The 22,902-nt window shown below is 46.5% G+C and overlaps 1 protein-coding gene and 3 gene segments (V, D, J or C); all 4 read right to left on the reverse strand.

Annotated features, from left to right (window-relative positions):
• ighd (immunoglobulin heavy constant delta) overlaps positions 1–20,997 on the reverse strand; it is a 75,968-nt gene extending 54,971 nt beyond the window's left edge. The window contains exon 1 of the mRNA XM_062450901.1: positions 20,697–20,997. Within this exon, the coding sequence (XP_062306885.1) occupies positions 20,697–20,914 (218 nt within the window). The 5' untranslated portion in view covers positions 20,915–20,997. The remainder of the gene's footprint in view (positions 1–20,696) is intronic.
• LOC134011333 (immunoglobulin heavy variable 4-38-2-like) lies at positions 4,595–5,891 on the reverse strand. The segment is given in 2 exon segments: positions 4,595–5,588; positions 5,740–5,891. Coding segments are annotated over 2 exon segments (426 nt in total).
• LOC134011419 (Ig heavy chain V region 3-6-like) lies at positions 6,296–6,866 on the reverse strand. The segment is given in 2 exon segments: positions 6,296–6,667; positions 6,786–6,866. Coding segments are annotated over 2 exon segments (390 nt in total).
• Positions 18,263–18,824, reverse strand: LOC134011361 (Ig heavy chain V region 914-like). The segment is given in 2 exon segments: positions 18,263–18,628; positions 18,737–18,824. Coding segments are annotated over 2 exon segments (363 nt in total).
• Positions 20,998–22,902: the final 1,905 nt, after the last annotated feature.

Genomic DNA, 22,902 nt, shown 5'->3' on the forward strand with positions numbered 1-22,902 from the left:
TGTAAAACATTTGAATTCTGTATATTGTACAGACAGTGACATTTCAGTCCAATTCATAATCTCACAATGTTTACTTACTCTGTGTGAACAAAACAAGAGCTAAACTCCAGACAGTTCTCAGCTTCATGTGTAAGCAGGGATAATTTCACACGGCTCAGTGATAAGAGTAGAGCAGAGCTGTGATGTCAGTTCAAGCCTTGTAGAATGAGAAGAGTGGAGATGAGAGTATGGTTATAAGGATTTTAAGGGAGGGATGCTTTGCATAGACCGCTCTCTAGACGTTCAAATAGGAACTGTGATGATGAGATCACCTAGACTTCTCACTGTATCCTGCCTCTTCATGTCTTTGTCTCTCCTAGTCTCTCGCTCTCCCTCCCCTCTCTCTCTTTTAAGAAATTACATGTTATTTTAAATTTGTTGAATCCTTGACAATGCATGACATTACATTGATTTCGAATAGTTATGGACTCAGTATCACTGTGCATTGTTTCTATTTTGAACTAGCTAGCTAGTATTATTTTCATAATTGGACAGTGCATTTCATCCATCCATCCATCCATCATCTTCCGCTTGTCCGGGGGTCGGGTCGCGGGGGCAGCAACCTAAGCAGGGAGGCCCAGACTTTCCTCTCCCCGGCCACTTCCACCAGCTCTTCCTGGGGGACCCCGAGGCGTTCCCAGGCCAGCCGAGAGACATGGTCCCTCCAGCGTGTCCTGGGTCTTCCCCAGGGCCTCTTCCCAGTGGGACGTGCCCAGAACACCTCACCAGGGAGGCGTCCAGGAGGCATCCTTATCAGATGCCCGAGCCACCTCAACTGGCCCCTCTCGACGCGGAGGAGCAGCGGTTCTACTCTGAGCCCCTCCCGGATGACCGAGCTTCTCACCCTATCTCTAAGGGAGAGCCCGGACACCCTGCGGAGAAAACTCATTTCGGCCGCTTGTATTCGCGATCTCGTTCTTTCGGTCACTACCCACAGTTCGTGACCATAGGTGAGGGTAGGAACGTAGATCGACTGGTAAATAGAGAGCTTCGCCTTTCGACTCAGCTCCTTCTTCACCACAACGGACCGATGCAGAGCCCGCATCACTGCGGACGCCGCACCGATCCGCCTGTCGATCTCGCGCTCCATCCTTCCCTCACTCGTGAACAAGACCCCGAGATACTTGAACTCCTCCGCTTGGGACAAGATCTCCTCCCCGACCCGGAGATTGCACTCCACCTTTTTCCGGTCGATAACCATGGCCTCAGATTTGGAGGTGCTGATTCCCATCCCAGCCGCTTCGCATTCGGTTGCGAACCGCTCCAGTGAGAGCTGGAGGTCACGGCCCGATGAAGCCAACAGGACCACATCATCCGCAAAAAGCAGCGACCCGATCCTGAGGTCCCCAAACCGGACCCCCTCAACGCCCTGGCTGCGCCTAGAAATTCTGTCCATATAAGTTATGAACAGAATCGGTGACAAAGGGCAGCCCTGGCGGAGTCCAACCCTCACCGGGAACAAGTTCGACTTACTACCGGCAATGCGGACCAAACTCTGGCACCGGTCGTACAGGGACCGAACAGCCCCGATCAGGGAGTCCGGTACCCCGTACTCCCGGAGCAACCCCCACATGAGCCCCCGAGGGACACGGTCGAACGCCTTTTCCAAATCCACAAAACATGTGTAGACTGGTTGGGCGAACTCCCATGCACCCTCCAGAACCCTGCCGAGGGTATAGAGCTGGTCCACAGTTCCACGGCCAGGACGAAAACCACATTGCTCCTCCTGAATCCAAGGTTCGACAATCCGACGGACCCTCCTCTCCAGCACCCCTGAATAGACTTTCCCAGGGAGGCTGAGGAGTGTGATCCCCCTAAAGTTGGAGCACACCCTCCGGTCCCCCTTTTTAAAGAGGGGAACCACCACCCCGGTCTGCCAGTCCAGAGGCACTGTCCCTGATGTCCACGCGATGTTGCAGAGTCGTGCCAACCAAGACAGCCCTACAACATCCAGAGCCTTAAGGAACTCCGGACGGACCTCATCCACCCCAGGGGCCCTGCCACCGCGGAGCTTTTCAACCACCTCGGCGACCTCAGCCCCAGAGATAGAAGGGCCCCCCCCAATGTCCCCAGACTCTGCCTCCACGTCGGAACGCGTGTTGGTGGGATTAAGGAGGTCTTCAAAGTATTCCTTCCACCGATCCAGGACGTCCCCCATCGAGGTCAGCAGCGCACCATCCCCACCATATACAGCGTTGACAGTGCACTGCTTCCCCCTCCTGAGTCGCCGGATGGTGGTCCAGAACCTTTTCGAAGCCGTTCGGAAGTCATTCTCCATGGCCTCGCCGAACTCCTCCCACGCCCGGGTTTTTGCCTCCGCGACCGCCAAAGCCACATTCCGCTTGGCCTGCCGGTACACATCAGCTGCCTCTGGAGTCCTACCAGCCAACAAAGTCCGATAGGCCTCCTTCTTCAGCTTGACGGCTTCCCTCACCTCCGGCGTCCACCACCGAGTCCGAGGGTTACCGCCGCGACATGCACCGACCGCCTTGCGTCCGCAGCTCCGGTCAGCCGCCTCAACAATGGAGGCCCGGAACATGGCCCATTCGGACTCAATGTCCCCGGCCTCCCCCGAGACATGGTCGAAGCTCTCCCGGAGGTGGGAGTTGAAGCTCCTTCTGACAGGGGATTCTGCCAGACGTTCCCAGCAGACCCTCACATTACGTTTGGGCCTGCCAGGCCTGACCGGCGTCTTCCCCCACCATCGTAGCCAACTGACCACCAGGTGGTGATCAGTTGACAGCTCCGCCCCTCTCCTCACCCGAGTGTCCAAGACATTCGGCCTCAGATCCGACGACACGACTACAAAGTCTATCATCGAACTGAGACCTCGGGTGTCCTGGTGCCAAGTGCACATATGAACACCCTTATGCTTGAACATGGTGTTCGTTATGGACAAGCCGTGTCTAGCACAGAAGTCCAACAACAAAACACCGCTCGGGTTCAGATTGGGGGGGCCGTTCCTCCCAATCACGCCCCTCCAGGTCTCACTGTCATTGCCCACATGAGCATTGAAGTCCCCCAGGAGGACGAGGGAATCTCCGGGAGGAGCGCTTTCCAGCACCCCTCCCAGAGACTCCAAAAAGGGTGGGTACTCTGCACTGCCATTTGGTGCATAAGCACAAACAACAGTGAGGACCCGTCCCCCCACCCGAAGGCGGAGGGAGGCTACCCTCTCGTCCACCGGGGTGAACCCCAACGTACAGGCGCCGAACCGAGGGGAAACAAGTATTCCCACCCCAGCTCGACGCCTCTCACCGAGGGCAACTCCAGAGTGGAAGAGAGTCCAGCCCCTCTCAAGGAGACTGGTTCCGGAGCCGATGCTGTGCGTCGAGGCGAGGCCGACTATATCTAGCCGGAACTTCTCTACCTCGCGCACCAGCTCCGGCTCCTTTCCCGCCAGCGAGGTGACGTTCCACGTCCCTAGAGCTAGCTTCTGCAGCCGAGGATCGGACCGCCAAGGCCCCCGCCTTCGGCCGCCGCCCGTCTCGCACTGCACCCGACCCCCATGACCCCTCCTGCGGATGGTGAGCCCACTGGAAGGGGGTCCCACGTTGTCTCTTCGGGCTGTGCCCGACCGGGCCTCATGGGAAAAGGCCCGGCCACCAGGCGCTCGCCATCGAGCCCCACCCCCGGGCCTGGCTCCAGGGGGGGGCCCGGTGACCCGCTTCCGGGCAGGGGCAACTGAGAACCATTGTTTGTTTTCTTCATGGTAGTTTTTGAGCCACGCTTTGTCTGATCCTTTGCCTGGAACCTGTTTGCCTTGGGTGACCCTACCAGGGGCATAAAGCCCCCGACAACATAGCTTCCAGGATCATTAGGACACGCAAACCCCTCCACCGCGGTAAGGTGGTGACTCAGGGAGGGGCAGTGCATTTCATCCACCCTATAAATTAATATTCATGAGAAAATCCCCTACCCAAAACTTTTCACCCCCAATTTGTTATTGAAAATATAATGGGGCGGGATCAGGCTGACATTGTCAAGTTCAGTTATACGTTGGCCTTCACTATTAAATGTCCTTTTACTTCGATCTCTTGTGGATATGTTTTCATCACAGTCTCACCTTAGTGCCTCTTACAGTGAGATCCGTGTTGATCCGTTTTTGTACAGTTGTGAATGTGTAGAATCTACTCATGTCAAATCATGTAACATAAAATAGTTAATTCATTATCATTATTTTATTTTATTGTGTATTTTCATTAGTTTTAGGAAAGGGGGGGGGGGCGAAAAATAACCCGGATGTTGGGGCTATTATGGATACACAGATAATAGGTTCTGTTTTGTGCTGTAATGTCGATGCTTCGTATTGAAGAAAGAAAAGTTTTTTTTCACTGTTGTAACCTGTGTCTTATCTGTAATGTTGCCCCCGCCGAAAAGATTGGAGAATTTGCTGTGATGGCTTCAGAAAGATAGGGTTACAATAGTACAGGTTAGTGTGTGTGATTTTCCAGGTTTTATGACCACTGGACTAGTTCAGACTCTATTCTGACAATGCACTTGCGGAAACAAAGTCATAAAGTCATCCATACTCTATAGACATCATTTATATTCATGTAGTCATGTCCTTCACATATGATGTACTGCAGAGTGTGTCTGTGTGTAGCTGAGCAGGTTGCCATAGCCACAACAACATTCATATTAATTCTTCACCTTCATTTATCCTCCTCTCTGATTCCCACCATCAAATGTAATGATAAAAAATGTATGATTTCACTCTCCTACTTTTATATCAATGGCTGGACAACAATACAGGTGTTACTTTACAAGTAAACTAAATGATCCATTCATGTACAGTATAACATTTACATTTAGCAGACGCTCTTATCCAGAGCGACTTACAGTAAGTACAGGGACATTCTCCCAGAGGCAAGCAGGGTGAAGTGCCTTGCCCAAGGACACAAAGTCATTTTGCACAGTCGGGAATCGAACCAGCAACCTTGGGATTACTAGCCCAATTCCCTAACCGCTCAGCCACCTGACTCCCATAACAGCAAACTATGTAATTATTTATAAAAATTTCAGGTACGTCCCATTCCACAGACGGCATAACTGATTTCATAACAGTCCCTGTTGTCACTCCCCAGTGTCCTCTACGTTTCTACAGTCAATGGCATTTTATTTAAAGTTTTCTTTGATTAAGATCGCCCCCTCCAGGTTTACACATATTCATCTCTATCTAGTGAGGAGAGGGTTTATGTACATGTCTGCTGTAGGTTTGTATCCATGTGGAGGGTGGCGAGCACAGTAATATACTGCTGTGTCCTCAGTCTGCAGATTCTGTCCTTTTAGAGTTACTGAGTTGCTGAGGGTGTCTCTAGAGATACTGAACTTGTTTGTTAGTGCATTATTTTTGTAGGTATCTCCGTTATCCCATATGTGGAAAATCCACTCCAGTGCTTTCCCTGCAGGCTGTCGAATCCATCCAGTTGCATAGCTGATACTACTGTCACTGACAGAATAGCCAGACACCTTACAGGTAAGAGTCAGAATCTCTCCTGGCTTCACAACCATTGAGCCTGGCTGGCTGAGTTCAAGACCATGCACATCTGTGGAAATGAAACACATGATCCATGATCTTACAGATAACAAGCATGAACTGATTATTTCAACATACAATTAGTTTCCTTTAGGTCATTAATATAGAGAGTTTTCTTTATTTTCAATGTATTTTCCATGCCATTCTACCCAGAGACTCACAGGAAGCAGCTGCCAGCAGCAGCAGCAGCAGCAGCAGAGAGACAGGGAACATGGTTGACGGTGAAGATGAACGAGGAAGCTGCTCTTGTCTATTCTCCTGGACTCAGAGACTCACTAGGACTCTCACATAGAGACTGTTTATATGGGGAGGCGGAGGGGGAGAAAGTAGAGAAGGGGGAAGATTAAATTTGCATTCAGAAAAGATGAATGTGTCTGGAAATAACTACAGTATATGAGAGAACATCGGATAATCTGATAGAGTACTTTTTAGAATGAGAAATCTTTTTTTTACCAGTTTTATGGTATATTTTGAATATTTTCTGTGGAACATGATCATTGTCTAGAACACCATCCTGGAATATATCTTTACAGTTCACTGTATTTCATTATGTGGTATTATATGTAATCTGTAATCATTTCTAGATATTTAAGGACAGTTATTCTCAACAGACAGTGTCTGATAAAACAAGCAACATGTTCACTCCCGATTGCTCATAATTCATATGCTTATGGTTTTACATTTTATTGGACACTAAGATTGCCCCCTTCAGGTTGATATTCTCTATTATATTCAATCTATTTTAGAGAAGGGGGGGGTTCATGTACAGGTCTGCTGTTGCTGTGTAACAGTGTGACTGTCTAGCACAGTAATACACAGCTGTGTCCTCAGTCTGCAGGTTCCTCCCTTCTAGAAACACTGTGCTGCTGGAGCTGTCACCTCTGAAACTAATCTTGTTTTTAAAGGAATTCACAACATCATTTCTCCCATCAGCACATCCATATCCCAAATACTCCATGTTTATTCCCTTAGTTTGTCTGATCCAACGTGGACAAGATGTCTGAGAATGTTTGCAAGAGATGGTGAAAGACTCTCCTGGCTTCACAACCACAGGACCAGACTGGATAACCTCAGGGTCACTGTAAACACCTGTAGGTGTCAAATAATAAGGAAACTAATTCAGACTACAACTGACATGAATAAATACTATACTAGACACTCTAGCAGTACTTATATATTAGTTGTATCAAAATAACCTGAAACTCACAGGAAGCAGCTGCCAGCAGCAGCAGTAGAGAGACAGAGAACATGGTTGATGGTGTTGAAGATGAACTGGAAAGAGCTGCTCTTCACCTACTCCTACAGAGAGACAGACTCTTTATAAACAGAGAAGGGGAGGAGTGTTGACTACTTTGCATCCATAAGACTCATTAAAAACTGATTACAAAACAAGAGTAGGTACACTGTACAGTATGTCAGCAGCTGCATAAAATAAGATAATCCTTTAATAAACCCAAAGTTGGGAAATTTGCAGGATTACAGCAGCGCAGAGATTGTGCACACTTTACAAACTAGTAAAAAACAACATAGCGCAAAACAACAATGTAGCAAAATAAGTAAATAAATAATAATACAGTAGTAGGTGTATATATTGCACAGATGTTTGTGTTTGGTGGTCTACTGGGAGCACAGCTGGTTGTACAGCTTGACAGCAGCAGGAAGGAAGGACCTGCAATACCTCTCCTTCACACACCGGGGGTGAATCAGCCGGTGGCTGAAGGAGCTGCTTAGAGCTGCCGGGGCGTCCCGCATGGGGTGGGAGGTGTTGTCCATCAGGGATGATAGCTTAGCAGTTATCCTCCTGTCTCCCACCACCTCCACCGTATCCAGTGGACACCCCAGCACACTGCTGGCCTTCTTGATTAGTTTGGTCAGTCTCCTCCTGTCAGCCGCCGAGATGCTGTTTCCCCAGCAAGCCACTCCATAGAAGATGGCTGATGCCACCACAGAGTCAAAGAAAGTCCTCAGGAGTGCTCCCTGCACTTCAAAAGACCTCAGTCTCCTCAGCAGGTAAGAGTCTGCTCTGTCCCTTCTAGTAGATTGCATGAGCGTGATCAGTCCAATTCAGTTTATTGTTCAAGTGAACACCCAGGTACTTATAAGATCTCACAATCTCAATGTCCATTCCCTGGATGTTCACTGGTGCCGGAGGAGTGTTTAATCCGGCGGAAGTCCACCACCAGCTCTTTGGTTTTGCCAGAGTTGATCTGGAGGTGGTTCCGCTGGCACCATCCTATGAAGTCCTGGTTCAGTTCTCTGTATTCCCTGTCATCACCGGCGGAAATGAGGCCGACGATTTCAGAGTCATCCGAGAACTTTTGCAGGTGGCAGCTAGCAGAGTTGTAACTGAAGTCCGAGGTGTAGATGGTGAACAGAAATGGAGCTAGAACAGTACCTTGTGGGCCCCCGTGCTGCAGGACACCAGGTCGGACTCCGGTCTGCTCCAGCTTGTCCCTCAGAAGTAAAGGCAGGATGGTGTTAAAGGCACTGGAGAAATCAAAAAACATGATCAAAACAAAATTAAAAAACATGATTCTCACAGTGTTTCCAGCCTTTTCCATGAGAAAAGCATCTGTGTAGCAGGTAGATGACAGCATCATCCACCCCAATACCAGATTGATGACCAGTACAGCAATCACAGCAACCGTAATAACCAGTACAGCAATGTAACATGTATAGAAATATTATTACACATAGGCCTACTGATAAAACACTGTATTTTATTTTCAAAAAATTTACAACATGGGATATCTTTCCATTTTATAAATGTAATATTACAATAGGTGTTTTAAATGACTCCTTCTCACAGATGAAAGATCACATAGGCATATGATTCAGGTTGATAAGAATGGTAAAACCGGTTCATTTGTTCTGTATACATTTCATTATATAAATATTGTAACATAATATGAAAGGCATGAGTGTGTAAAACTGACTAACTGAATAAAGGACTGTATAGGTTGATGGTTCCGGTATGGTGATGCCGCCCTGGTGTGTCTGTAAGAACACCTCTGGAGTCGGAATGCAGTCTTATGGGATTGGGGATATGGGTGGCTAATGTAGGCAGCACAGCAATACACAGGACTCAGGCATATTCAGTGTAACTCAAGGATCTTTATCTTTGTATTTCTGTTTCTGTTTGTGGTCTATCAAAAAGGGAATTAAGTACAAATTATACATCAGCATGCATAAACAACATTAACATAAAGGCTTAATATATATATATCTCAGACACACAGCAAATAGGTAACTACAGTAAAACAGTGGTGATTATTATGTAGTTATACTGCCATCTACTGGTCATTTACGTCCGTTTTAGTAATCTAGAAATATAACTGAAATGCCATTAACGTGCATCCTCGCGGTAGGAATAGAATACTCACTCACGCTACAAATAATAATACAAGAAAGCTTACACATATCACACAGGTCTAACATACTCCCTAACATTAATAACAGTTCAACTAAACTACGTTTAGACTAGCCAGACATACAGCTATCATCTCCACATACTAACAACACTAACATACTAGCTGCTAACTAAACCAAACGTCATTAAAGTACGGAATTCTCGCGTACACTATATAATAGAAAGAAACAGACTTACAGTTCGTCAGTGACGCACAAACATGTCTGACAGGAATGTGAAACAGTAATTACTTTTACTGGTAAACTGAATAGGCATAATGAAACTAACACCGTGCAGTCTCTTGTGGTGTTTTGCCGCGAACTGACCAAATCACGAGATGTGCTGAGGAACAGATCTCTGCGCATGCGCAATTTGCTAACGTCTCTGGCCTTTCTAACACAGCCGCCCCCACATTTGATGTCAAATGTGCTCTTGGAAAAGGCCAGCAGTCATCCAGCTGCAATCATGGTCCACTGGCTTCATCATCAGGGATCTCCGGTAGAACGATGAGACGAACAATGGGCCTGGTGTACACTCTGTCCTTCATCTGTACCTCCGCTGTCCTCACATGGTTATCGGGACCTGGAAACACTTTCACCACCTTTCCGATCTGCCAGAGAGACCGGGGTAACTGAGGATCCACCATCATGACCACGGATCCAACTGTGAGGTCAGGAGCAGGAGTTTTCCATTTACCTCTCATCTGCTGGCCAGGTAAGTAATGCTTCACGAAAGCAGTCCAGAACCTGTCTGCAAGCACCTGAGAATGTCTCCACCTCCGACGTCCAAGGAGCTCTGATTGTGGGTAAACCACTTGAGGCAGGGAGCTGTCAGGCCGCCCCATCAACAAGTAATTAGGTGTAACTGGATCTAAATCGGCAACATTGGCTGAAACATAGCCGAGGGGTTTGGAATTGAGTATGGACTCAATTTCAATGAGGACAGTCCTGAGAACCTCTTCACTCACAGTCTGGGAGCCAAGGGTGGGGTGTAAGGCAGCCTTAACTGAGCGGATTTCTCGCTCCCATGCACCACCAAAGTGGGGAGCAGCAGGAGGATTAAAATGGAATGATATCTGCTGAGGAGCCAGCTGCCGCTGGAGGTCAGGTCCTAAGTTGGTAAAGGCCTCCTTCAACTCCTTCTCACCCCCACGGAAGTTGGTTCCCTGATCTGAGTATAACTCTGCTGGTTTGCCTCGACGAGCTATAAACCTCCGAAGAGCCATCAAGAAGGAGTCAAGGTCGATGGATGACAACACCTCCAAGTGTACAGCTCTTGTGGTGAGACACTTAAAGATTATACCCCGCCTCTTTTCTGTCCTTCGGCCCAACTTGACCAGGAGGGGCCCAAAGCAATCAATGCCACAGGAATAAAACGCTGGTTTAAACAATCTGAGCCGGGGCGTTGGCAGGTCAGCCATCTTCTGGCCTGCTGGTTTGGATCTCCATCGGCAACACTCAACGCATCCGCGCTGGTGACGCTTAACTGCCTCTCGGCCTCTTAGGATCCACACCAAGCGTCTCAATTCTGCAAATACTCGTTCAGGTCCAGGGTGGCACAACTTGGCATCGTACTCCTGGATGAGCAACCTTGTGGAAGGGTGACTAGGGTCAAGTACGATAGGGTGGACAGCTGCTGGATCGAGTCCCTCCACTCTACGAAGCCTTCCTCCCACTCTAATGACTTGATGGGTTGTGTCAAACTCAGGTGAAAGGCAAAGGAGATGGCTACTGGATGCCACAGGTTTACCTGCCTTGATTTGTTCGTAATCCTCTGCAAAGCTCTCTTGCTGAACATTCCTGAATGCCAGCATCTCTGCAGCCTGATATGTACTAGCAGGCGGTTGTCCAGACAGGCTAGCCGCCCCATGAAGCTCCTGAGCAAGAGAATCCACCAGCTCCTTCCAGGTCTTAAAGCTAGGCCTATCTGTTCCCTGTGGGTTGGAGGTCGTACTTAGCCCACAGAAGGCGGAACGCTTGAGTTCAGTGGTGTCCTCTAACACAGAGTGGTTCGGTGGATGAAGGATTGGCCACTCTTCAGGAGATGACTGTAAGAATTCTGGTCCTTGACACCATCTGTTAGGCCTCACAAGCTCTTGCAGGGTTTTACCTCTAGTGAGGTCATCTGCCGGATTCCTAGAAGAATCAACGTATCTCCAGGCCTGGAGGTCAGTGAGCTCTTGTATTTCTGCTACCCTGGTGCCTACAAATACTTTAAAGCGACATGACTCAGAATGTAGCCATGTAAGGACTGTGGTTGAATCACTCCAAAGCACCAGGTGGCGGATCTCAAAGGTGAGCTCATTCTTTAGCAGCTTTGCTAACTGAGCTCCAGTTACTGCTGCACAGAGCTCCAGCCGGGGTATGGAAAGTAGTTTCCGAGGCGCAACCCTGGAGCGTGCAAGGAGGAAGGCCACATGAATCTTTCCGTTGGCATCTTCGGACCGCAGGTAGGCGACTGATCCGTAAGCCCTTTCAGAAGCATCACAAAAGATGTGTACGTCTCTCTTGGTGTCTGGATGATCCATGTCAGCTGAGGTGTAACATCTAGGCAACTGTATCTGAGGCAGGTATGCAAGCTCAGTTTCCCAGGTACGCCAGGCTGTCAGAAGCTCTTCAGGGAGATTGGGGTCATCCCAGTCCCTCTGCTTCTCCCACAGCCGCTGGACCAGTACCTTTGCCCGTGTGGTGTAAGGAAGGATAAACCCAAGAGGGTCATACTGACTAGCTAACACACGGTAGATGTTGCGCATGGTGATATCTTGATAGGTGACTGGTCTGTGCTTGTAACTGAAGGTGTCAGCATCACATTGCCAGCTAAGCCCTAGCGTTGACTCATGTGCTTCTGTCTTGTCATGGGCCAGCCACAGCTCCAACTTATCTGATCTGGCATCTGCAGGCAAGTGACTGATGACTTCAGCCCAGTTACTGGCCCACTGGCGGATTTCAAAGCCTCCGGAGGACAAGAGGCCTCTTAGACTGTCGATCAACTGCCTTGCTTCCCTGGTAGACGGCAAACTCTGTAAACAGTTGTCTACATAGAAACCCCTCTCTATGGAAAGCCGCTCTTCACTATTGGGCCCGCTGTGGTTGAACACATGTCGCTGCAGTGCGTAGGTAGCACAACATGGGCTGCATGTGGTCCCGAACGGGAGTACTTGCCATTCATACACCTGCGGTGTTTCTTCCCTCCGCATGCTGCGCCAAAGGAAACGAAGAAGTGGCTTGTCTTCAGGCAGTAACAGCACCTGGTGAAACATGCCCTTGATGTCACCGCTAATGCCGACACTGTGCTCTCTGAACCGCAGAAGGACTCCTAGTAGGGAGGGGCTCAATGTAGGACCAGGCAGGAGAGAATCATTAAGGCTGAGGCCTTTGTACTGAAAGGAGCAATCGAACACAATCCGTCTCTTACCATTATGTTGAACCATGTGGTGGGGGATGTACCAGCTCTCACCACCTGCTTGTGCCTCTTGCATCGGTAACCTTCTTACAGTACCAGCCACTTCTAACTTCTCTATTTCTGCTTCATAAGCAGCTGAACTCTCTGGGTCCTTTAGTAGGCGTTTCTCTGAGCCTCTGAGCCGTGGCATCGCAGCTTCCATGGGAGCATGGAAGACAGGGAAGTTCTTCTTACGGAGCAATGGGGTGGCATATCTGAGAACGCCGTTGATCTCAACTCTGGTGGTCTTTGAATCCAGTAGATCGATGACTTGTTGGTCTTCTCTTGAGCGAGTCACCTGCTTCTCACCTCTAAGTGGCAAAACGTCTAGTTGCCAAAGCTTCTCCACATTCCTCTGCAGCTCAACTTCCAAGGGACTTAGTGAAGTGAACAAACACTGCTGGGGCGATACTTGCAACTCTGTTAGCCTAGCTGGACCCTGGAGTGTCCAACCAAGCCTGGTCTTAATGGCTGCAGGGCCACCTGGGGCTCCTAGACGAACTCGTTCGACAGGGGTTATCAGGTGAGGGTGGTCTGCCCCAATGAGCAGCATCGGGCTTACTCTGTCAAAGGACTGCAGTGGAATGTCCTGGAGGTGCCTGAACTTCGACTTGAGGGTAGCCACAGGATACGTGTGATCAGCAAGGCTGAGGCGTTTGGCAGTGAAAGCATCATCAATCACAAATGCTTTGCTAGGCTGGGTGATGGAGGAGATTTTGAAGGTGACAGACATGCCACTCAATGTTTGCACATCTTGGCGAATGGTCCGCAAGGCTAAACTTTCTGAGGGCCCTCGAAGTCCTAGTTTCTGTGCAGCTGCAGGCAGAAGCATTGTGCGTTCTGATCCATCATCTAAGACTGCATAGGTGTCGAGTGTCTTGCTCCCATGCTGAATGAGGACTCGAACGACTTTCAGGAGGACTCGGCTACACTCTGATGGTCTGTCTAGGTACAGAGTCTCTGTAGCAGAGCTTACAAGGCAGGACCCTTCTCTGGTAGGCTTGACATTGACATCATGCAGGATCAGGAGATGTCTACCTTGACACTTACTGCAGGGCTTCTTCAGGTTACACTCGGCTGCCTGATGCGATCTCCCACAACGCCAGCAGCGCCGATTGGTCTTTATCCACTGTATGATCTGGTCTTTATCAAACGACTTAAAGCGATCACACTGGCTCAAGAAGTGCTCTTCACTCTCACAATATGGGCAGTGAGCTTGCCATGTTTTCTTCTTGCCTGTGCTATCTGGTTTCTTTGCTGCTGGCTCTGCTGAATGCTTGGTAGAGGTGTCATCAGCACCATGAAGCACCGTAGCTGGACGAGAAGATCTAGAATCATGCTTCTGCTCCTTCTTCCTGTCTGGCTTGGAGTCTCTGATACTAGCTTGGCCTTCGCTGTCCTGGCACCATGCTTCATATTGCAGCCATTCAGAGAAATCTACCAGGTTGTACCCTGTTCCACATCGTCTAAACATGCATCTACGGAATTCTGATCGCAGGTCCGAGGGGAGTTTGCTCAAGAGCCGTTCCACGTGCGACCCACACCTGAGCTCCACTTCACCTTCATGCCCAAGGGTCTGCAGCATCCCCTGCAGGGCACGCACTTGTAGGGCAAATCTCTGGAAAGCTTGTGAGTCTCCCTGCCGTATGTCTGGAGCATTCATGACGGTGGCTATCTTCTTCATAGCTAGCTTCTGAGGTTGACCAAACTTATCTGTTAAGGCAGCCATGGTGTCTGAATAGGGTGTAGGTGAATTCAGATAGGCATCAGCCACAAGACGAGCCTCGTCTAGCTTAAGATGGTCCAGAAGAACCTGATAGCGGAACAGTTCTGTGGCATCAGGAGGTAGGAGGTTTTCTAGTGCAATCTTGAGACGGGTGAACTCACTCGGATCTCTGTTAGAGAAGTTTGGTATGGTTGGAATCGGACCTCGATAGGTTCTCTCTCTGAGAAAGGCTGGTGGCTGCTGTGCAGGTGCACCGTATGCAGTTCTACTTGCATCATACTGAGGATGAGGATGTAATGGCATATATGCCTGTGTGTGATTGGCTGACCGCAGAGGCACTGAAGTGGTTGCTTGTGGGTTCCGGCTGAAACCAGACTGCTGTGGGTACACACTGCCGTAAGGCTGACTGTCAGAGGCAGGTGCATTGTGATAGTCTCTTCCAAGAGACTGCTGTGTAGGTAACTGACTGTAGTGGAAGTGCTCACCTGGATGTGGAGTAGGCGGGTAGGGGTTCCTAGGCATAGCTGATCTTGCTTGGTCTTTAATGCCTTGTAGCTCACTCATCATCCTGTTCAGGGAGTCCATCAGGATCTGGTCTCTCATGTCTGCGGGCTGCGCAGCAGCAGGATGATCGTAGGCTCTGTGTGCTACCTCTGGAATCACATCTCTGCGATGATCATACGATTGCGGCATGTAGGGCTGAGGTGCAGAGTAATGCCTGTGAAAAGGCATACTACCACTCTGAGGAGGTTGTTGAAACACAGGCTTTGAAGGAGGAAACATGTAAGATTGCCGAGGAGGAGCTTGAGCGGTGACCAAGGGAAGCTGACTGAGGGAAGGAGCACCATCAATATGAGGACTCTGTGCAGACTGCTCATAAGGTGAAAACCCCATAGGTCTGCTATGATGCACTGCTTGTGCCCTTGGAGGTTCAGGGACCTCCCAAGGCCTATGTAAGGGTGAAGAAAACTGTTGTACCATCCCTGGTGGCGCTGTCATCTTGGACTCAGCACGGACCAGGCGCTGCTGGTAACTGTGATCTGCAGGTGCTTCATGGATATTCCACTCATCCAGTGTTACGTAATCTGCATGCTGGCTAAGAGGGCTGGCGGAGCGAGATGAACGTGGTGTCCTCCTCGTTGCTCCTTCCAGAGTCATGCTGTGATGCCTGTCTTCTAGCCCCTGTGTATACTGTGCTGCCTTGGGTTCCTGATACTGCACTGTCTGCCGTCGGCCCATGCATTCAACATCATCCTCTCTGAGGTAGGCATGCGGATGAGACCATTGCTTAGGGCGTGTAGAAGCCATTGGAGGTTCCCCAAGAGGTAAAGGATACTGCATTCCGAAGGCTTAGGAATCCAAAGAAGCACCACTCAATCCGGCTCGAAGGACCAATGTAAAACTGACTAACTGAATAAAGGACTGTATAGGTTGATGGTTCCGGTATGGTGATGCCGCCCTGGTGTGTCTGTAAGAACACCTCTGGAGTCGGAATGCAGTCTTATGGGATTGGGGATATGGGTGGCTAATGTAGGCAGCACAGCAATACACAGGACTCAGGCATATTCAGTGTAACTCAAGGATCTTTATCTTTGTATTTCTGTTTCTGTTTGTGGTCTATCAAAAAGGGAATTAAGTACAAATTATACATCAGCATGCATAAACAACATTAACATAAAGGCTTAATATATATATATCTCAGACACACAGCAAATAGGTAACTACAGTAAAACAGTGGTGATTATTATGTAGTTATACTGCCATCTACTGGTCATTTACGTCCGTTTTAGTAATCTAGAAATATAACTGAAATGCCATTAACGTGCATCCTCGCGGTAGGAATAGAATACTCACTCACGCTACAAATAATAATACAAGAAAGCTTACACATATCACACAGGTCTAACATACTCCCTAACATTAATAACAGTTCAACTAAACTACGTTTAGACTAGCCAGACATACAGCTATCATCTCCACATACTAACAACACTAACATACTAGCTGCTAACTAAACCAAACGTCATTAAAGTACGGAATTCTCGCGTACACTATATAATAGAAAGAAACAGACTTACAGTTCGTCAGTGACGCACAAACATGTCTGACAGGAATGTGAAACAGTAATTACTTTTACTGGTAAACTGAATAGGCATAATGAAACTAACACCGTGCAGTCTCTTGTGGTGTTTTGCCGCGAACTGACCAAATCACGAGATGTGCTGAGGAACAGATCTCTGCGCATGCGCAATTTGCTAACGTCTCTGGCCTTTCTAACAGAGTGGGTGAGTTGATGGAAGGATGACTGGCTGGATAGATATTTAGGAAAACCATACATTTTTTCATGTTTTCTTTTGCCACCTGTAACCAATATCTAGACTTCATTTGAGCTGAAGTATTGTATATAGGTTTTACATTCATAAAAGCAAATGACCATCTGTACAAAGGCCATCAAATGAAGGGGGGTCAGTTGGGGAGAAATCCTCAACAATTTTCAACCGCAAACGTGGCTTTTACATTTTACAGACACACCATTGCTCTCCATCTATTTTGAAACACGTATGTACTGTAGCATTATTAGCATTATTGGACATTGTACATTTCATCTATAAATGTATATGGAGGGTGTGAAATAATTTTAGGACATAGTTACAATGTATGTGTTTTATAACTGTAAGCTCCTTTGTTCATTGATAAAGGATAGACAGTGAATGTAAGAAACTGAAGCTCTGTAAGTAAGTAAGTAAGTAAGTAAGACTTTATTTATATAGCACTTTTCATATAAGGATACTAGGATACTTTGCTCTGGAGAATGGGTGTAGAATCTTATATGACTTTCTATCTTGTAGGGAATGAAGTCAGATTTTCTGTTTCTGTTTTATGATACCTAACTAGGATCCAGAGACATGGAGTCTGGGGGACTCTTGAGTTATTGTGACTTGAGGGAGTAGTTTTAGAGAGTTAATTGATGCAGCTGCTCTGTCTTTTTGGCCAAGGAGGTGGTGTCCTGTGTCCTGTTTAATACTTTTTTGTTTGAAGTTATCTTTACTATCTCCTCATTTAGAGAGAGATGTGACATCAAAGAACTTTGGGACACCTGGCCTGGGGTTATATTGTCTTAGCTGTCACTGATTAGTCCTAGCCAATCACAGACACAGCTACATTGTGTAGCTGTGTAGCTACATCCCAACACAAGCTCTTCTCCTGTCTGGCCCCCCAATGGTGGAATCAACTCCCCACCTCCATCAGGGACACTGACTGTCTCCCCACCTTCAAGAAAAGGCTCAATACGCACTTGTTCCGGGAGTACAACGGCACTTAAGAATGCTTGGCTGGACCTGATGTTAGTTTCCTTCAGGATCACAATGACTCGTATTGAGAGACTTGTTGCTCTTGTTGGTTAGTTGTAACGGTTTTAAATTATTGTACTCGCTGTGAAATATTTTACTGTTTGTTTTTCTACAGGTACACTCTTGCACTTTTTGAGTTTCATGTTGTTTAATTGTAACTTGTTTAACTGCATGCTCTTATGGTTCTTCTCTTTGGCACTTATTTGGTTTTTCACAATGTATGCTTCATGTTTTTGGCTGCTCGCAATGTTTGGGGCTATCTCGTTGTTATGATCAGTGACCTATGCTCTTTTGTAAAGCTCTCTCTTGGATGTCGCTTTGGATAAAAGCGTCTGCTAAATGCATAAATGTAAATGTAAATTGATTGATTTACCTATAGAAGACCATATGTTCTAAGTTTATATAAGGCAGTGTGTGTGTAATGTTCTGGACCACTTTTTCGAACGACTTGTAGTTTATGTGTCCTTCGTTATGACGGGTCCAGGGTACTCTGTAATACTTATGTTTTGTGCAAACTAAATAAATTGTATTGAACCGCCATCTTGACTATTCAAACTACACAGCACCGTCAGAATTTTCCTTCACAAGGGGCTGGATATGGCTGAATTTGCCAAGTTTAGTTAAATAGGACACAAGGAATTCTGCTGTTATATCAGTGGTATACTCAAACATAGAGGGATGATAATGTGGAGGGTCTTTCTCCTCATAGCTCTCTTGTGGGAGATATTTTTTGTACAGTAACACCTCATAGTCTCTCATGTGAGATCAGTGTTGATCAGTTTTTGTACAGCTCTGCAGCTTCCTGTGTCACTGTGGCTCTCGAGCACAATAATAAACAGCAGAGTCTTCAGTCTTCAGGCTGTTCATCTGGAGGTACACCTGGTCCTTGCCATTATCTCTGGAGATGGTGAACCGACCCTGGACTGACTGGGAGTAATATTTTCTGCTGCCACTTGGAGCAGAAATGTAAGCAATCCACTCTAGTCCCTTTCCAGTGGCCTGTCTGATCCAGCTAATACCAGCATTAACGTCTGATATTCCAGAATATGTACACGTCAGTTTGTGAGATTCTCCCATCTTTAAAACCACTGGTTCAGACTCTGTCAGCGTCTGACCTTTAACACCTGTGGACACAAAGAAACGTTTGAGATCAAACCTCAGACAAAAACTTCCAATAGTTTAAGATCAAAACCTTGCTCAGCACCCTACATTATATCATTGAATGTATTCACCTATCAAGCCGTAAGCTATGAGCAGAACCACACCAGGAGGTAACATTCTGAGAGGTTCTGGTGGTGTTCTATTTGTTCCTTAATCTGGTTAGTTCTTCAGTCCCACTTCTCAACTCGCAGTCTATAAGTAGAGATTGAACAACTGGTTTTGCATTGACTCCTCCTCACAGGGAGGGGAGATTACATACAGATCGAGAAGACCAAAACCCTTTAGAGGTGATGGTGTGGTTGTTCTGCTGAAATGCTGAGTTGTTTCAGGTCTCTGCTCATTCCTTTTCTTTGGACATTTCTTGTTTATTTCCAGCTTGATGCTGTTGCACCTGTCTGCTGTTTGTATGTCTCATTTGTGTTGTGTGTTCTGTCCATTTTATTTTGAAATAAATGTCCCTATGAGAGACCTTTTGTTTCTTCTTCAGTTTATACATAAATAGAAGCAGTTGCATCCCATATTAAGAAGCATTTAAACTTTTTGCACAGTGCTTGTAGAGACATGACGATTTTTTGTTGTCAATATCTATATAAACATTAAATTGATTTATTTTCACTTTTGTGTAGATTAGAACAATGACCTGTCTTCTTGTTTTAGTGATGACCACCAACTTGTTGGGTTAATCTAGAGTGCCACCTATAGGATTTAGCAGGTATAGTTGGTCATCCCACACTTGCAGATACTTCAGGGGAACAAACATATTAAACAGTGTGTCTGATTACATGTTTCACCAACATGCTCCCTCGTCATATCATACTTATTCATTCCATCTGTTCTGACTGGAAAATACATGTGTACCACTAACAGTGTGAATCTGAAAATTGGTCAAGCTTCATGCTCATCTCATCTGAGACCCATACACATCCCTTTATTTTCAGAAATACAGTACAATACTAGTACATATAGAAGTCCATATCCCAAGTATTAGTAGTTTAAATACATTTCTCCAAAGGGTTTTTAGATTGGGCTTGCTTTGGTTTGTATCACTGTGTTCGCGAGCACAGTAATACACAGCTGTGTCTTCCATCTGCAGACTCTGTCCTTTCAGAGTCACTGTACTACTAGAGGTGTCTCTGGTAACACTGAACTTGGCTTTGAGAGAACTTTGAGAATTTGAGCTTCCATCGTAATAAATCGTCCAAATCCATTCCAGGGTTTTCCCTGCAGGTTGTCGTATCCAACCTATTCCATAAACATTGCTGCTATCAGTTAGTGAATACCCAGAAACCTTACAAGTGAGGATCAAAGACTCTCCTGACTGGAAAACCATTGAACCTGGCTGGGAGAGCTCTAGTCCACAGTGCACGCCTGCAAGGAGAAAAAAAAAAACTAAATTATTGAATCCAAAAAATCTAAAAGCTTTACTGGTTAGAATGACTGAGTACATCATTTCAAATAATATGATACATTGAATATAAGACAGCACGTCATTTTTGAACGCAGGAATCCAGAGGGACTTACAGGAAGCAGCTGCCAGCAGCAGCAGAGAAACAGAGAACATGGTGGATGGTGAAGATGAACTGGAGGGAGCTGCTCTTCTCTATTCCTACTGAGAGACGGAGAGACTCTTTATAAACAGAGAAGGGGAGGAGGTGTGTTGACTACTTTGCATTAGTAGCGATGATCAGTACTTATTAAAAAAAGAAGAGTAAAAAATACTGTATGTTAGAAATGACCTTATGACCAGGGTAATATTATTACAAATATAATAATAAAACACTGATGATGAGACTTATGGCAAGTCTTTCATTACCGTTATATTTGAAAATTATTAAGACAATGGGCCATTTTGATGTAAGGGTGAAACTTGATGTAAGCTAGCATGTTAGCGTAACGTTGTGACATTGGGATGGTGGTGAGGAGGTTTTATGTTGTATTTGTCAGAGCACTTTGAATAATGTTTTAACATGGTTTGACAGCCATAGTTAGAGAAGTATGTTTCTGTACAGCTGCTCAACCACCTTCAGTCACTGTGGCTCTCGAGCACAGTAATAAACAGCAGAGTCTTCAGTCTTCAGGCTGTTCATCTGGAGGTACACCTGGTCCTTGTTGTTATCCCTGGAGATGGTGAACCGACCCTGGACTGACTGAGAGTAGTAGGTGCTGCCACCACCTGGGTGTATAGAGGCCACCCACTCCAGCCCCTTCCCAGGAGCCTGTCTGATCCAAGCCATATAGTAGTTACTCATGTCAAGATTTGAAGCCGTGCAGGTCAGTTTGTGGGATTCTCCAGGCTTCTTAACCACTGGTTCAGACTGAATAAGTGTCTGACCCTGAACACCTGTAGAGAAAAATAACATTAAAGTGTGTTTCTGAGATTAAACCATTGAACGTAACTTCCCGTATCTTCAACAGTTAAGGTCAGCATGTCCACCTGTCCAGAATACGGTCATCAGCAGCACCAGAACTGTAACTGTCATGATGATGAATTATCGGTAGTTCTGTCGAGTTTGTTCCTCAGTCTGGTCAGGCCTTCTCCTTCACTCCGCAGTCAGATAAGTAGAGATGGAACCACTCAGAGTTTTGCATTGACTCCTCCTCACAGGGTTAATCTGGTAGAAGGGGACCTTCTTATGGCGTTAACATTTAATGTGATGTAAATCAAATCAATAATCTAATCTCAGAAATCCCCATAGAAGCCTTCTTACAGTATATACAACCCACCAGTTCCAGTTACCAAGTCATCATGGGAAACATTTAATTAATCAGTGTGTGACACAATGTTTGGTAAAATGTAAATGTTAAAATTATGATATAGATAAATAAGCATACGCACAGAAATGCATGGCTTACATGCATAATGTGAGATGACCGAAATTCAGCACATGACTATAATTGAGGACATTGATCTGTTGTTTACATGCGTTTTAATATTTGTATTGATACTGGTGCGTACGACTGTGGTAGCAAGCACTACGCTCAGTCTTAATGCAGCAGACTCAGGCCATTGAAAGTGACAGTGTCCCTTGATGTGTCACTGGTCAGGGTAAACTTCAGGGAACAGCAGTACTGTCAGAAACTGGGGGAGATCGGTGAAAAGGACCAATCAGGATCAGGCTTTTGCTTAATGGGGAAGTGGTTTTTGTGCGACTCTCCCACCACTCTCTGTCACTGTGTCTCTTGCACAGTAATACACTGCTGTGTCTTCAGTCTTCAAACTGTTCATCTGTAGGTACAGATGACTTCTGGAATCATCTCTGGAGGTGGTGAATCTACCCTGGACTGACTGGGAGTACCAAACCCTACTATCTTTAGCTTTGGTTGCCACCCACTCCAGCCCCTGTCCAGGAGCCTGTCTGATCCAAGCCATCCAGTAGCTACTGAATGTGAACCCAGCGGCAGTACAGGTCAGTTTGTGGGATTCTCCAGGCTTCATAACTACTGGTTCAGACTCAGTCAGTGTCTGACCTTGAATACCTGTGGAAGAAATCAATGAAGTTAAGTACGTTGTTCCCAAAACATAGTGTCAGTCTTTTAATGCTGAGTAAATCTCCTCACCTATCACACACATCATCAGGAAGAGTATTCCGAAAGTAGGAAACATTGTGAGGTGATTAGTTCTGTTGAAGGTAGCCAGGACTAAGCAGTTAGGACAGTTTGGACACAGAATGAGCCTCGTTTAACAGTGAACTATATACAGTGAAGTTAAAGTATCTGTTTGCATGATCCCTTCCTCTTCACCAGGAGAACCAATCACACGCCTTCTATAGACACTTCTAGTTCACCTTCTGCGTTTATTGTTCAGAATCCCTTTGCGTGTCGAGAATGTGTTTTGGACACACATGCACCTTTCAAGTAACAAGAGCAGCATTTAAAATAAGAGTAAAATGATAACATTTTCTGTGATTCTTTGGGGGGGATACATTTTAGAAGGTTGTCATCAATAAACACTTTACATTTACATTTTTAGTCATTTAGCAGACGCTCTTATCCAGAGCGACTTACAGTAAGTACAGGGTAGTGAAAGTAAGTACAAGTAGGGTGAAGTGACTTACCCAAGGACACAACGTCATTTGGTTGGCATAGCCGGGAATCGAACTAGAAACCTTCTGATTACAAGCCCGATTCCCTCACCGCTCAGCCACCTGACTCCCGACACTTATGTTAGCCTGCCCTCTACAGGGCTGATACACTCAGTTGATGGAAACTGTTGTTTCTTTCCTTTGAATCCTTCCTG

Source organism: Osmerus eperlanus, chromosome 2 (assembly GCF_963692335.1).
Source record: "Osmerus eperlanus chromosome 2, fOsmEpe2.1, whole genome shotgun sequence".
In the NCBI taxonomy this organism is placed as follows: Eukaryota; Metazoa; Chordata; class Actinopteri; order Osmeriformes; family Osmeridae; genus Osmerus; species Osmerus eperlanus.